This window comes from Silurus meridionalis, chromosome 8, assembly GCF_014805685.1.
Source record: "Silurus meridionalis isolate SWU-2019-XX chromosome 8, ASM1480568v1, whole genome shotgun sequence".
Classification (NCBI taxonomy): domain Eukaryota; kingdom Metazoa; phylum Chordata; class Actinopteri; order Siluriformes; family Siluridae; genus Silurus; species Silurus meridionalis.
This window is the reverse complement of record NC_060891.1, coordinates 15,000,833-15,016,372: the sequence shown is the minus strand read 5'-3', so window position 1 is coordinate 15,016,372 and position 15,540 is coordinate 15,000,833. Positions and strand designations below refer to the sequence as shown.

The following is a 15,540-nucleotide window of genomic DNA, read 5'->3' as shown; positions in this document are numbered from 1 at the left end:
GCACTGAATATTTTACACAATCTAGTGTGCAAAGGCGCTAAAGCAGACCTGGTGTTCCTCATTGATGGTTCTTGGAGTATTGGAGATGAGAGCTTTAGTAAAGTGCTCCAGTTTGTTTTTAGCATGATCGGCGCTTTTGAAGTCGTCAGTCATGAAGGCATGCAGGTAACAAGCTCTCAGCAACTTCATAATGAACAGCATGTACACAGAACTCTCTAATGCTGACTTGGTTTTAAATGCTGTCCAAGTTCGTGGTGGAAAATTGACTTTTTCCTCTTTGAAAACAGGTGTCCTTTGTGCAGTACAGTGATGATGCCAAAACCGAATTCAAGTTGAACACGTACCATGACAAGGGAATGGCTCTGTCTGCAGTGCAGATGATCAGCTACAGAGGAGGAAACACCAAAACAGGTTACTGTCTGTTTCAAACATGAATAAACACTATAGCATTTATTTATACAACAATTATATTTTGATTTAAAATGATTTAAAGAGCACACTGCCCAAATTCAGCTCTTATTCTTTGCTCAAGGGACTTCTGTCAGTACTGGGATTTTAAACTGCAACCTTCCAATAAATAGCTCAGAACTTTAATCCAGGGAGCTGTTACTGCATACAAGTTTTTATTGTTTGTTTTTTGCTTTTGAAAGAATGATTCATATTCTGAAGCAAATTAGAATAGTAATGGTTGAAGGTATGAATTTTTGTCAGTGTTCTGGAACTGAGCCATTATGTAGGTGTTACTAGCATCTTGTTGCTCTGGACACAGTATTGAGCTTGAGAAAGAAAAGAGTTTTAATGGTCCTGTGATGATTTCAATGTCTGAAGTTACGTAATGGTAAGGTGTGGTGCAATGTGCCATTCACATTTTATGTTAGAATGCATAAAAAAAGTTAATTGTAAAGTTTTTGAGCATGAATAAGTTTTTTGGCCAAGAATAACCTTTTATGTTTTCCTAGGCACAAAGTAGCACACACTTTCTAGCAGTGAACGTACTGCACATTGTGTAAATATTTAGTGCCGGTAAATGTGACACAATTTTTCTTTGTCTGCTTATATGTTTTTTAACCCTGGTCACCATTGATCACATAGTTTTGTTCTCAAATGTGTAGCAATTTGCAGGACTGTTGTATGAAAAGTTGAAAGAAGTTTAGAGTTTATACTCTTTTTTGACAGTTTTATTCATGTGTATTTGAATGGAAACCAAGTGCACTGCCCTTGTCTGTTCAGATCTGTATGAATTTCTCATGAATTCAGGTTGGCTGGATTAACACTGATACGTCCTCTGAAAATATTTGGTTTAGGTCAGTCTAGGCATGAATTTGATCATTTTCTGGCAGTTTTTGTTTTTTCAGTTTAGGTTTCATCTAAAAAGTTTCATTTGGTGCATTACTTCCTTTAAAATGGAATGTGAAGGGTTTCCCATACAGTTCTCATAACTTCTCTTTTCACATGCCTCTGCTGTCTTTCTCAGTTCTATGACTTATTACACTGTTTATAGGAACACTATGCTGTGTTTGTTTCAGGCGCTGCTCTGAAGCATGTGGGAGAAAAAGTCTTCACCTCAGACAGTGGTATGAGGAGGAGCGTTCCAAAGGTTCTGGTGGTCGTGACTGATGGCCGTTCTCAGGATGATGTTAAGAAGAGCGCTGCCAATCTGCAACAATCCGGTAAGTGCACAGATGTGTTACCGACACTGTACAACCTGCCATTAGAAAATGTATTTTTAGAATGAAGTAAGGAAAGTTCAAGAGTAAGACATTCTGAAGCTAATACTGTCTTTTCTCTCCCTGTAGGATTCAGCGTGTTTGTTGTGGGTGTCGCAGATGTGGACATGGCAGAACTGAGGAATATAGGAAGCAAGCCAAGCGAGAGACATGTCTTTGTGGTTGATGATTATGATGCATTTGCAAAAATACAAGACAACCTCATTACATTCATTTGTGAAACAGCAACATCATGTATGACCTTTTTGTATATTTCTTGCTTAAATTTATGTTCTTCAAAGAATATATTGATAATGGTGTTTTGGGAATTTACTTTCGTTATAGCATGTCCTTTGATTTATCTGGATGGATTCACATCGCCAGGTACAACTTTTATTATTTTCAGACTAATAATTCTGAAGCATCAAGCACTGCTATTGAATACAAAAGCAGAAATAGTAAGTGCTTATTCTTCATTTTGAAACTTTTTGATCAGGATTTAGGATGCTTGAGGTCTTCAACATCACCGACCGATCCTTCGCTGCCATGAATGGAGTGTCAATGGAACCGGGCACTTTCAACAGTTTCATGTCCTACCGAATTCATAAGGATGCATTCATCTCCCAACCAACAAAGTATGAGCGCTGTGTAATGCGTGCATTTAGTTTCTCTTGCACACTGTAATAGTTCCCAAGTGATCACTGTTATATTTAACAATCTTTTTTTTGACAAAGTTTTTGCCATTTATGGTTTCTTTAGTACACTTTATCAACATGCCAAGCAGTTTTTGTAGCCTCTGAAAATACGATGGAGAAAAGAAATACTGCAAGTATTTAATATCTTCACAAAATCAGCAATACTAAATATATTATACCAGGAGCAATCTAGAAACCAAGAGGTAATGAAATAAAGTGGATCTAATAAAAATATTTGCAAAACTGTTCCAGGTTCCTGGCAAAAGCTGGTTACATTAATTTGTACATATTAGCTGTTATTTGTGTGCAGGCAACTGTGTGATTTTAGAGGACTATTGGGAAAAAATACTTTAAACGTTTTTTTGTTGCTTTAGAGTAAAAGCCTTTCCCCTTTTCTTAGTTGGAAGATACTATGGAATATATTTTTCATTTTATATTTTTCATCAGAATTGTTGTACATTCAGTACCTAGAGAGTCCTTACACACTGAAATTGTGCACTTCATCATATACTTACAATTTTGTATTGTAGCATCATCTCAGTGTTTTTTTCATTATTGCTTTAGGTTTTATTGTGGTTTAGTCATTGATATAGAAGTCATGTTCTTTTTTCCTATAAAGGGAAATCCATCCAGATGGTCTGCCCCCATCATATACCCTCATACTTCTCTTCCGGCTGCTCCCAGATACCTCTAAGGATGCATTTGACTTGTGGCAAATTTCAGATAGCAGTAACAACCCTGAAGTTGGTCTTACTCTTAACCGTAAGTGTTACTAAATTCATTATCTCTACCACAGGTTTTTGATTGCTGGCAAAGCCATATTACATGCAAACAGGAACAGCTTTCTTGCATCTTCAGTTTTAGGTGTATAGTTAATGTTTTCATTGTTTTCACATAGTAATAAAATGCGTTTTCAAACATGATGTATGCACCTATCTGTTATGAGCTAACATGCTTTCAAATTGTCTTGTCTTTATATTATCTTTTACATTATGTCTATCTAGACATCTAGAGCAGGGCTTTCTGTCAAAGCATACTCATTTTTGTTTTTTAGCTTCCAGCAAAGTCCTTACATTCTACAACAAGGATACTAGAGGCGAGATCCAGAAAGTTACTTTTGATAATGAAAAAGTTAAAAGGATCTTTCATGGAAGCTTCCACAAGGTATGAGCTATTTAATATTAGATTGTTTAACAATGTTTTACATGCAAACATTATTTAAATCAAGCATGCATGCTCTTAAAATATATATTTTTAAGTTTTGTTTGCTTATTTATGTATGTTATATATTAAGTAGTACTACATTTTGTTACTGTTACTGATCGTAAGGTTGGGGGTTGCCACCCCAGCACCTCCAAGCTGCCACTGTTTGGCCCTTGATCAAGGCCCTTAACCCTGTCTGCTCCAGAGGCACTAAATAACAGCTGACTCAAGCTTCCTAACAAGCTTGGATACATGAAGAAAGAATTTTACTGTGCTGTAATATATGTGACATATAAAACCTCTTTTTTATTATGTTAAAAGAAAGAATATCATGCTAGGATTTAAACAGCTTAATTGTAACTTATTTGATGTTGATGAAATGGGTAATTATTATTATTTTTTTTACATTTCTATTCACATGTTAGAATTAATAGTTTAGCATTTAAATTTGTATTACAAAAATATTAGCACCAAAATCAATGTAATGGACCAAAAAAAAACCAGTTCTAAAATTGTGTCATTCGGTGTTACATACACAGCCTTTTCTGTTCTCTGCTGAAAGAAGTGAAAGTGGTCATCTGCCATACCCCAATCACCTCAAAATTTGACTTGTGCATACTGAGATGCTTTTCTGTCCACCACAGTTGTACAGAGTGGCTATATGGGTTGCCTTTCTGTCAACTCAGCTGGTCTTTGTTAATCTGATTTTAAAGGCATTTCCGCCTGCAGAACTGCCACTCACTGGATTTTTTTTTTTATATTGCACCATTCTAAATAAACTAAATAAATAAATAAACTAAACTAAATAGACTGTTGTGCATGAACATCCCTGAAGATTACTGTTTATAATAATACTTAAAGTAGACCTTCCGGCATCAGCCGTCATGCCATGGTCAATGTCACCGAGATCACATTTTTTCCCATTCTAATGGTTGATGTGAACATTAGCCAAAGCTGTTGGCCCATTTCTGCATGATTTTATGCATTGTTTTGCTGCTACACAATTGGCTATTTAGATAAGTGCATGAATTAATGGTTGAACATGTGTTCTTAATAAAGTGCTCAGTGACTGTATATTAGTTGACATGATTATCTATGTGAAAACCCCTGTTTGCTGAAATGCATTTCACCCTCTTCTACAATCTCTGAACTTGTAATGCCGGATTCCAGTCTAGATTAAGGCATGGTTGTGGGGTAACATGATGTCATCTACTGCTATTACTGTGGATTTAGTGACCTTCTTGGGTTTTGGAAAGGACCATTATATTACAGCCCAGTACAGCTGTAAAAAGCGAAATGCAACATTTACAGTCCTTGGTAACAGGGAAATGTCCTGTTGAAGCTGGTGCTATGTTATCATTAATGCACCATGTCTCTGCCAAGGCTGTTACATTGTATATAGTGTGAAGTATTAGTTATGCACAGGATATGTCAGTCTATTTTATGGTGAAGTAACATAGTACCTAGCAATGTAACTGAGGTGAGTATATGGTAAAATCCCCTTGTGATAATATTTGCAAGAATGATATTATTATCATGATTTTCGTCTCCGCTGGAATCTTTAGGGAAGTTTTTAGGGTCTCTCTTGTTCTTAAGCCAGCAGGTTTTACTGTAGTGGTGTTGTGTTTGGCTCAAGCCAAACCAATGCTGGGTGGACAAGTTCCACAAGACTAGAAGAAATCATTGCTCAGATATTGAACACTGTTGCTGCTGGTTTTCACATGTTTCTTGAATTAAGCAGCTTCAGAGGTTGGCTTTACTATACTATGTGCTTTCCCAGCATAATCATACAGTTGCTTCAGTATTATCTTCAGTGCAATTCCGATTTTTCATTCATAGAATTGATTTACAAACTCGCCTGATATTTACTTTCTTTTTTTTATTTTTATTAATGAGAGACAGAGAGCCACCAAGTAAGCTATAAAAAAGCCCCCTTCTTATTAACCATTTCCAATACCACAAAGCAATGACTATTTCTCTTGAGTTGTATTCAGTGCCCTTTTATTAATTCTTTTGCTTATAATAACTTACCAGTGGGTTTAATGACTCATGAAACCACTTACACAAACAAAGGAAATATAAGCTTCTGGTTCAACTCCTTGTGGAGGGGGAATTGATTATGATAATAGGTGGTCAATAGAGCGTGTGCTTTTTTCTTTGAATGAAAGTGAGAAGATGGAGGGAGAAAGCAGGCAGCCAGACCAGCAATCATGAAATGGAGGCAGATAGGGCTTATGGAGCACTGACAGGGGAGTCAGAATGAAAGAGAACAGCAGAAAGTCAAAATGAAACCACATGCTGTGTTGAAGCAGACGCCCACAGTAGCAGGGGAGGTGTGGGGGAAGGTTAGGGTTTGTGTTCACATTAAACAGTAATTTGTTCAATTAAAAAAGCTTTAACTAAAAGATCAAAGGCTTTTAATGCATTAAATCATTAAAACGAATTAATGTAAACAGTTTTATAGTAACAATACTTATATTTATTATTGCATAATGATGCCTGCATCCAAACCCAGCTTTAGACAGTTCCCCTTAGTGGGCATTTAAATAATAGGTTTGCTTGCCAAAGATGATGGCTGTAATGTAACATGTGTTACCAAGATCTATGACTTAACTTTGTGGCTTGGTTTTGTTTGATGCAAAGTAAGAATTTAATCTGGGTTTAGGCTTGCCAGGCTTATTAACTGAGAAATGTAATGGTAAACTAAATTTGGGGAACAAGGGTATGTTTGATGGCCAGCCACAGTTTAAAATAAAGGCATAATATCAAGATGTGGTTCTGCTGTGTATGACAGTAAATGTTTCAAGAAAAAACCCTTAAAAACACCTCAGGAATAGTATGGAAAATGCTTCTGGAAACTTACAGTCCATTGGAACTTAAAAAAATGTTTCTTGCAATAGGAAAATAGAAGCAGCTACACATTTAAATTTATAACTAAAGCTGAGGACAGAATTTCCTCACATTTCTTTTTATCATAGGATGACATATTATTAACATAATTATATGTTCAGGAAATACAGTTGGAACACTATTGGAAATACAGTTGTCTACAGTAATATTGCTGCACTGTCAGGAATTTCTAATAATACAGTAAAACAGACATCTGAGTTCAAGAAGTTCTTTACAAGGTCATGGGTAATGCTTTTATAGTTTGGCTGAAATCTGTAAGAGTGTCATTAAATTAAATTAAGTTAAATTACAACTGGGGCCCCCCCAATATGTTTTGTGTCTTTAAAAATTCAACATTGACCAAAACAGCAATTGGCTAAATTGTACTGATGTTTGCAGCTTCACATGACTGTTACCCCGAAAAACGTCAAGCTGAACATTGACTGCCAAGAAGTTGAAGAGAAACCAATCAAAGAGGCTGGCAACATCTCTAAAGATGGCTATGAAGTTCTTGGTAAAATGGCTGGTGGAATGAGGAGGCAGTCAGCAACAGTAAGTATAAGATATGCAGTACTTGCTGTAGCTTAGTGGAGAAGCACTCTAATAGTTTTGCTGTAAAAGAGGAAATAAGAGCGTTAAATATAAGTACAATGGAATGGGGAAAAAAAATTATTAATTATATTATGTAATAATATGCATGTTGAATGAAAATAATAAGAAACACCACACAGACTCTCAGGCCTGTAAGTACTACAGTGCTATTCTTCTGCTATATTTTTTTTGTGTGCTCCATTTTACAAATGGAGCAGTGTATGCTGATGGCTGTGCTGCTCCATGCTCATTTGTGTTCTTTTCCAACACACTGTGGGTGATGTGCATGTGGGTATGTTTTTTCATTCCTAAAACCTGGAGCTCAATGGAAGCCATCTGTAACATCCGTTCCTGTTCTCTTTTTTTCTCTCTTGTAGTTCCAGCTCCAGATGTTTGATATTGTCTGCAGCTTGGGATGGACAAGTCGAGACAAATGCTGTGACCTGCCAGCAACAGTAAGAGGATACTTCATCTTGAATGTCCATGAAGAGAATTGCTTATTTTTCTGTATTAAATATCTTTTTTTTTTGCAGTTTTTCTGTTGCTGGTTGTTTTCTTTATTATTTTTGTTGAGCAAATTCTCATATTTCAGGTCCAATCAGTAAACCTGCAACAACAGACAGCAAAATCTTTAAATAAAACTATGTTTTTTTATTATTATTATTTAATGCAAATGGTGAAAATGACTGCAGCTGTGTATAGACCAAAAATAAACCTAAATTATAAACTGCTGTTTAAACAGTATTGCTGGTCTGTATTGCATATAACCATATTAATGTTTGTTTTTTATTTGTATTTATTTTCATTGCAAACAATCAGTTTAATACTGGAAAACCAAAATCTCACTATTCACTAATACTTAAGGGATCATATTAACAATTCATTTCCTGCTTCATGGAAACTCTTTTTTTCTTTTCTTTTTTTTCTTTTTCTTTTATCCCTGATGCCCTAACCAATAGATTCAATGACATACATTATATTGTGCTACATGTGCTAACAGGCGTTTAGTTTGTAAACTCACTGATGTTTTAACATCAAGTCATTATTGTCATTATTTTATTATGCTTAGAAAATGTTTGAAAATCTCCATTTATCATTCCTTCTGTTTTTGCAGAGAAATGAAGCAAAATGTCCTGCACTTCCCCACTCCTGCACATGTGCTCAGGATAGCATAGGGCCTCAGGGACCTCCTGGCCCTTCGGTAAACCCATTATATTCATGTTTCATTCCCCAGGCCTGAAAGTCATTGTGCTACTTCTGCAAAATTCACCTCTAAATATGAAGGCAGAAAGGTGTAGCATTTCAGGAATGCCCATACTGTAATTGCATCTCTGTTTTATACATTAAGTTTTGTGGTATAAACAAGGGGCCCCGCTTTATGTCTTATTGTGCTTGGCCTCAAGTCAAGGTGTTGGTGATATCCATGAGCATGCATACAGTATCAAAAAAGGTGCTGGGAGCCAAGCCTGCAAAAAAAGAAAGCCCCAGTAAACTTGTAGCAATGAGTTTGAGAATGCAAACTAGGCAGCATCTTAATCTTAAAAATGTCTCTTGACAATATGGTTTGGTGCTCAAATCCTCTGCTGTTCAAGTCATAACCCTGGCTGTTTTCTATTTTCCCAGGAAGTCCTGGTACAAAAGGCCCACGTGGTGATAGAGGAGACTCTGGTTCACGGTAACTAAATTTTTTATTTTTTTTATTTTTATACTTTATTGATCCCACAGGGAAAACAATATTCAATTATTTCGTGCTTTTTAAACTTTTTCCTGGTTCTGAACCAAATTAATACAATCACTTCCAACTAAGTTAATCCCATAACAAACTCAATCATCTCTAATTTGTGTAGGCTATGTATGTTTTTTAAACATTACCACCTGTGCAGACTTTATCTCACCCTGTGGGGAACAAAAAAAAAACATCTGATTAATATGGTGAGTCAATAAATTTTTTTTCTCCATCCAGGGTCCAATGGGCCCACGTGGCGAGCAGGGCCCCCCAGGACAAATGGGACCACCAGGTCCACAAGGTCCTAGTGGAATATCTCTTCCTGGAGAACCAGTAAGTTATGCACATACTTTTTTGTTCCAATACATTTCTGCTCCATTTAATAGCATCTTCATTTATCTCAGTTTTATTGAGTGTGGACCTGATGCATGACTAAAAATAACCATTTATTTGAACAAAGACAGCACACGTGCTTCTGTTAGAGCCGAGAGCTCTACAACTGGGGAAAAGTTAAAGAATTAAAATACGCTTCTTTTTTGTTTTTTATCAGGGAAGACCTGGACCAAAAGGAGATTCTGGTGACCCTGGTCAACCTGGCCAAAGAGTAAGTGGTTTTTTTTTTCTGTTTTGCCTATTTGATTTTTGTTTCTTCAATACACTTTATATGAAGAAAACATGAATTATCGGTTGACATTGGGGCAATTTTTACAGTGACTTTTCGTCATTTTATTCTAGGGCTCTCCTGGTGCTCCAGGTCCTCTCGGTCCTGTTGGGCCACCTGGCACAAGGGTAAGAGAGTCTTTAAAATTGAAGGCCCATTTGCTGTTTAATACACAGATTTTTTCTGAGTGCTTTGTTTTAGATTACATTTCCAGCATATGTTATGCTATGTCTGCTCTCACTAAACTTGGACTACTATCTTGCCTTTTCTTTGTGACATGTTTAAACATTCTTTCTGATTGGATTATCTCTTCCCTGAGGTGTTTCCATGCTCATGTTGCACAGTTTATGATGGTTCATGGTTTATGCACAGGGACAACCAGGACCTGAAGGCTCTGCAGGACCTAGAGGCCCACCAGGACAAATGGTGTGTAATATCAATAGTTTATTTTTTTTTATTATTTTTTTGTTTACAGAGTTTTCTCTTTTAATCAAATTATTTTAGTCTAATGCAATTGCAAGTGCATTCAAAGCAGTAGTATGTATGTATACAAATGTACATTGTATATTGTATCTCTGTTTTCTGAGAGAGCAGTGTTAATGTATAAGCATAAATATAAATACAAATTTTCAAATCATTTTAGGGAAGCCCAGGAAACCCTGGAATGCCAGGACCTACTGGGAAACCAGGAAATGCTGGAGAGCCAGGACTTGCCGTATGTATAGATTCTGGTAGAATGAACTGTATATATTGAGATGAGTTCCTTATGCCTTTGATTCAATCAGAAGAGCAACACTAGTCTGTAGCAATATTATTGTGCACCTCACTCACTGTTGCAAATTGTATTTATTACAGGGACCTGCTGGCATTAAAGGAGAAAAGGGCGAGAGGGTATGTATTGGCATTTATATCAATACAAAGCAAATTGCTTAAGAACTATGAGGGTATTTTTATTTATTTTGCGTGGCTTCTGTAGGGAGATGCTACTTCCCAAAACATGATGAGATCCATCGCAAGACAAGTCTGTGAGCAGCTAGTTAACAGTAAGTCATGACTTTGTAAACACTAATTTAAACAGTTTTAACATGTTAACAATGTTTAACATTTAACAGGAACTTTTCACCTTGCTTACAAATGCATACTTTTCCCTTAGGACAAATGAGCCGAATTGACGTAATGTTCAACCAGATCCCCAGTGGATATCGCAGCAACAGTCCTGGTCCTACTGGACCTCCAGGCCCTCCTGGGAACCAGGGACCTCGTGGAGAACCAGGTCAAACCGGACGCAATGGTTTCCCTGGAAGCCCAGGCTTACCCGGGTCTCCGGGAGAAAGAGGTATTTACGATTATGCAAAATACAACATTCATTACAATGCTCATTGATGGACGCTGCTTTTCTATAATGACATGCTTATGCATGTATTCAATATATATGCAGTGATAAAAGCTGTTTGTGATTTACTGCACTTTTGAGGCTAAATGACCACATAAATGTCTGTAATTCATGTGGTTAAGTAAATGTAATTTTTTTTGCTGTAAAGGAATTTAGGTGTTTATAGATTTATTAATTGTATATCACAATATACAATTTTATTTTTATTTGCAATGCTTTAATTGAGATAATAGATGTACAGAATTAATTTTAATTGATAATAAAAAATACAATTTCAATTTTGCTTTTTGTGCAAATCTTTATGAATTCCACTCCATCATATGGGGTAAATATACATGAAAATGTTACTGTGAAATAGTTGAGAGCTGACTTCATGATTTAATAGATGCCATTTCTAGATGGTTAAATTACTTTTCTGGCCTCCAACACTACAGGGTTGCCAGGAGAGAAGGGTGAGAGAGGCAATCCAGGTACAGGCACTCAGGGACAGAGGGGATTACCTGGACCAGCTGGTGCGTATTAGGCAAACAAAGTGCAACATTTTCAATGCCAGAATATAAGATCTTTCATCATATATCATGTAAAATCACATTTTGACATTTGGGCATTTATTTTAGTATTTATTTTAAATTTATATAGAGTAGTTTTACTGGGCATTAGTATTTAAATTTCTCATGAATTCACACTACTAGCTCTTGTATATCTGGAAAGGAAATTTTGAGACCCAGGCAAGGTCACATGCTTGTTCTCAGTTTGAAAGTTACTTCTAGTTGCTCACTGATCTTAAAAATAATCATTTCTCAGTGTCGGTGGCTGCTGTGTACATTTTGCCTCTATCATGATTCTCCCTTAGGGAGATAAAATGGTCTGCTTGTTTCAACGCACTCTAGCTCATGCATGGGGCAGACTGTGAAAGACTGAGATTTACCTAGTTACATCTAATGAACTTCAATTTGTCCAGCTGTTCGTCGTAGTTTATTCTGTTAGGTAATTAAAATATTCCCCGAAAAGCATTTTCTTTCTGAAATGTATTTCAGACTTTGCTTGAGCGACACAGATGTTCTCACAATGCTGAAGTCGTAGCTATTATTAGTCAGTAGTAGGGATCTGGATATACATAAAAAGCACAAAATAAAAACACGTCACTGTTTTCAGTATTATCTCATTGTGGACTCCCTATTGATTTCAAATTGATAACATGTCTAAACATTTTAATGAATCTATAGTAATATCATTATGAAAAAAAAATGCTGTGGTATGATATGAAGGTGCTTGTACTAAATCATGCATGTTCATTGAGAATAAAAAGATAAGTCGAAATTGATTTACCATTTAGCATCTACCTGGTAGATTAGTCTATATAGTATGCCATCTAACTGTAATTTCGACTGTGGACATCAGATCACAGCTTTCCTATCACTGAAAGACAAGAACTAATGCAAATGTCTGGCAATCCTCTTAAGCCTATTGTACCAAATCGCCTTAAATGAAGTTGGACAGAAGCTTAACTCTTACCTTTGCAAGGGGTCACAATCAAGCTGTTGCAGGAAGTGTTCTCTCATGGGGCCCCATTCACACATGTGCTGACTTCAGACAAAAAGAGGGGGGCTGAAATCATTCCAAACATGGTTTGCACTGTCTAGACAGAATGGCGTAAATGGGGAGCTCCTTGGAGATTGCCCACCCCTGCCTCATTTTAATTGAGCAGTCAAAATATTTAAATTACAGTACAAGAAACCAGTTTCCCCGTTCCCCTTCCAATTGAACTTTAAGTATGATGTCAGTGGGTCTCTGATGGTTTTCTGCGTATTGCTTTCTTCAGGACCACCAGGCATATCCCAGACCGGCCCTCCTGGACCCGCAGGCTCGGATGGGTCACGTGGCCCAGTAGGGCGCCCCGGTTCCCCAGGCATTAGAGGACCACCAGGACCTCCGGGTTACTGTGATTCCTCTCAGTGTGTTGGAATTCCGTACAATGGAGGAGGATACCAAGGTAAGCATTTCAGTTACAGGGAGCAGAGCTGAGCATTTAGTGCATTAGGATGCATTCATTCTCTTTAGCAAAGCAATCGTTGTTGGCTAACTGTTTGAAATATGACAGAATAATTAGTGAATGGCATGTGTGTAGTTTATTTCACAAAAAAAAAACCAGTATCTTTGCACTAACCATCTTTAACCCCTTTCAGGTTTTGCATAGTATGCATAGTATGCTGCGCGTCCTCCTTAAGCATTGACATCCTGAAAAAAAAACCTGTGTCTGAGAGATCAGCGCATTTTCTAATAAGCTTTAAGGATAACAACCCAGGATTTGATTAATGAACATTTGCACACCAACTCTAAAACCAAATCAAACCAAAGAATGGACTGGACTGCCACTAACACCAGCTCACTGCTACTCTATCAGGCAGGTGACAGTGATGGCTACATACCTATGGCCTGGTTGCATATTGAACGTCAAAGCAGCAAACAGCAAGAGTGAGAAGCATGTAAAACTACTAACCATGATGAATATAGCTCAGAGTTCAACAGTGGTAATAACAGCTGAGGTCTTTGTATATAAACCTTGTAAATTAATGTTAGTTACACAGTCATCTATAATGGGTAAAAACCCTATTATCAAGCTTGTGCCTCTTAACATGCTTCTTACTGACTGCCAACTTAACCTTTGTATTTTTTTTCTTCATTATTTTCTTACATTGCTTTAATTGGTGAAAACAGCCTCCGCTCAGGTTAAAAATGTAGCATGTGCTTTTAGGAGCCATGATCTTCTTGGTTTTGTTTGCAGAATGCTGTATTCACAAATGACTTTTTTCCTTTTTTTATGTGATTTATCTTATGCTTATAATACCTCAGTGTGCCTTAAGAAAAAGTATATGTAACTCAGTCACAACTAGTGGTAGTCCATTTTACATGACATGACCACTTGAATTTAACATTTTTGTGCTTTTCTTTTTTTTCTATGCCAAGTGTTAGTTTTAGACTCCTGGTAAACAACAGCAATGATTGTACTCATCTTAACTTTGAGTTCTCTTTGTGCATTTAACTCTAAATAGCAGTTACTAAAAACCAACAATGCATATGTTCCATTGGCCAAATAATATTTCCAACCAGGCCCCTACCAGCCTGAGCCTGAAACCCACGTAGTGCCCATCCCTGAGGAACCATCAGAAGATACTGAGACAGAGATTCAGTCCCCAGGTTTACGAAACCAGCGTGGGAAGCGATCACTATCAACACAGGGAACTAGAAGGATAAAAACATAAACCAATTAAGATGTATTTTTATATTTTCACTCACATTCAAGGACATTCAAAGCTAAATGCATTGGAATAGACTTCATGCATATTCACATTTGATGTAGATGTAAGGCTGATCTACAACCCCCTGTTACAAAACATGTGTCCACTCAATGTCCCCCAATTTTATTTTCATGATTGTAACATAACTGCATTTTATTTTTATACTCTGTTTAATGCACTAATCATCAGATCAGTATTTGGTATGTAAAAGTTAAGATGTAGAGACTGAGACAACATTTAATTTGACACACATGGTTTTTGCAGTGATGTTTTTTTTTGTTGCCTTTCTTCACAACTCAGGAAGGCTAGTGGCTGTAATTCCATATTCATATCGAAAACCTTGTTAAACCCGGCTTTTGTTTCATTATTCTAAATATTTATCTGTTGTATACCAACTCACACCTCATTTCTTTTACCAAAGGTGGAATTGCATGACTGTGCTGTATATTTAGTAAGTACATTTTAAGATCGGAATTTTTTTTTTCCTTTTTATATCAATGTAAAACGCAGTTGAAATATGTTGCAAGACTATGTTCATAGAATTGCTTATTTACATTTTAACTGCACATTGTGAATTTCACAGCCTTATTTTCTTATTTATTTCTGAATCAGAAGAGGCATTTTTCAATAAAACTACTGAAAATGTTTAAAGTGCGTCAGTGATTTGTTTTGTCTCTTCTGAACTGGCAGGGTTTGTAGCAAAAGAGAAAATTGAATAGAAAATCTCTGGAGAACTTAAAAAATAGACTTGATTTTAGACATTTCAAACATGGTTACCAACTCCTGCATTTATGTTAATAGTTTCTTTATCATTTGTTTTGGAATACAGGATATTTACATTAATCATTTTTATTTTATTCTAGTTTTAAAATGAGTTTATTTATTTTCAGGCCAAATAATTGACCTTATAAGAACAAACGAATTTATCTTAATGTTTAGCAATTATGCCATATTTGATTACTGTGCATAAATAAACACAATTATCAACAATAAACATATTTATTGCTGTATATATTTTGCTGTCATTAATCACAGCATAATGGTATATCACAAAACAAAACATTTCTATCAACATTTTGTGAATGAATCCCTGGCACTGTCAATTTCAGAGCAATTATTTGTTGTGCACAACAGAGGTGGGAAGTAACGAAGTACAAATACTTCGTTACTGTAATTAAGTAGATTTTTCTGGTATCAGTACTTTACTTCACTCTTTATTTTTTGACAACTTTTTATTTTTAATCTATATGGTGAAATGTCAATATTTTTCCTTCTCATTTTCAGCCAATCAAACGATTTTCTGTCATTGCGCAACTTTTTTAATCCACTGGTTTTATTAATGCGCGATTGTTGCAGCGCACATTTCTGTTTGACAAT

General features: G+C 36.2%; 1 protein-coding gene across 3 annotated transcripts in view; it reads left to right on the top strand.

Moving 5' to 3' along the window:
• The window catches only part of col12a1a (collagen, type XII, alpha 1a), a 48,842-nt gene extending 34,028 nt beyond the window's left edge, over window positions 1-14,814 (top strand). For 2 of the 3 annotated variants that reach the window (XM_046855363.1, XM_046855365.1), the window contains 20 exons: window positions 26-165; window positions 288-411; window positions 1,527-1,670; window positions 1,797-1,961; window positions 2,052-2,090; window positions 2,203-2,341; window positions 3,021-3,163; window positions 3,456-3,565; window positions 6,893-7,045; window positions 7,462-7,539; window positions 8,199-8,285; window positions 8,707-8,759; window positions 9,048-9,143; window positions 9,361-9,414; window positions 9,546-9,599; window positions 9,844-9,897; window positions 10,115-10,186; window positions 10,327-10,362; window positions 10,448-10,514; window positions 10,625-10,766. In XM_046855363.1, coding sequence (XP_046711319.1) covers window positions 26-165; window positions 288-411; window positions 1,527-1,670; window positions 1,797-1,961; window positions 2,052-2,090; window positions 2,203-2,341; window positions 3,021-3,163; window positions 3,456-3,565; window positions 6,893-7,045; window positions 7,462-7,539; window positions 8,199-8,285; window positions 8,707-8,759; window positions 9,048-9,143; window positions 9,361-9,414; window positions 9,546-9,599; window positions 9,844-9,897; window positions 10,115-10,186; window positions 10,327-10,362; window positions 10,448-10,472 — 1,766 coding nt within the window. In that variant the 3' untranslated portion in view covers window positions 10,473-10,514; window positions 10,625-10,766. Of the gene's footprint in view, window positions 1-25; window positions 166-287; window positions 412-1,526; window positions 1,671-1,796; window positions 1,962-2,051; window positions 2,091-2,202; window positions 2,342-3,020; window positions 3,164-3,455; window positions 3,566-6,892; window positions 7,046-7,461; window positions 7,540-8,198; window positions 8,286-8,704; window positions 8,760-9,043; window positions 9,144-9,360; window positions 9,415-9,545; window positions 9,600-9,843; window positions 9,898-10,114; window positions 10,187-10,326; window positions 10,363-10,447; window positions 10,515-10,624; window positions 10,808-11,298; window positions 11,377-12,686; window positions 12,858-13,975 lie in introns of those variants that run through there. The other variant, XM_046855366.1, reaches the window with a different exon arrangement.
• Window positions 14,815-15,540: the final 726 nt, after the last annotated feature.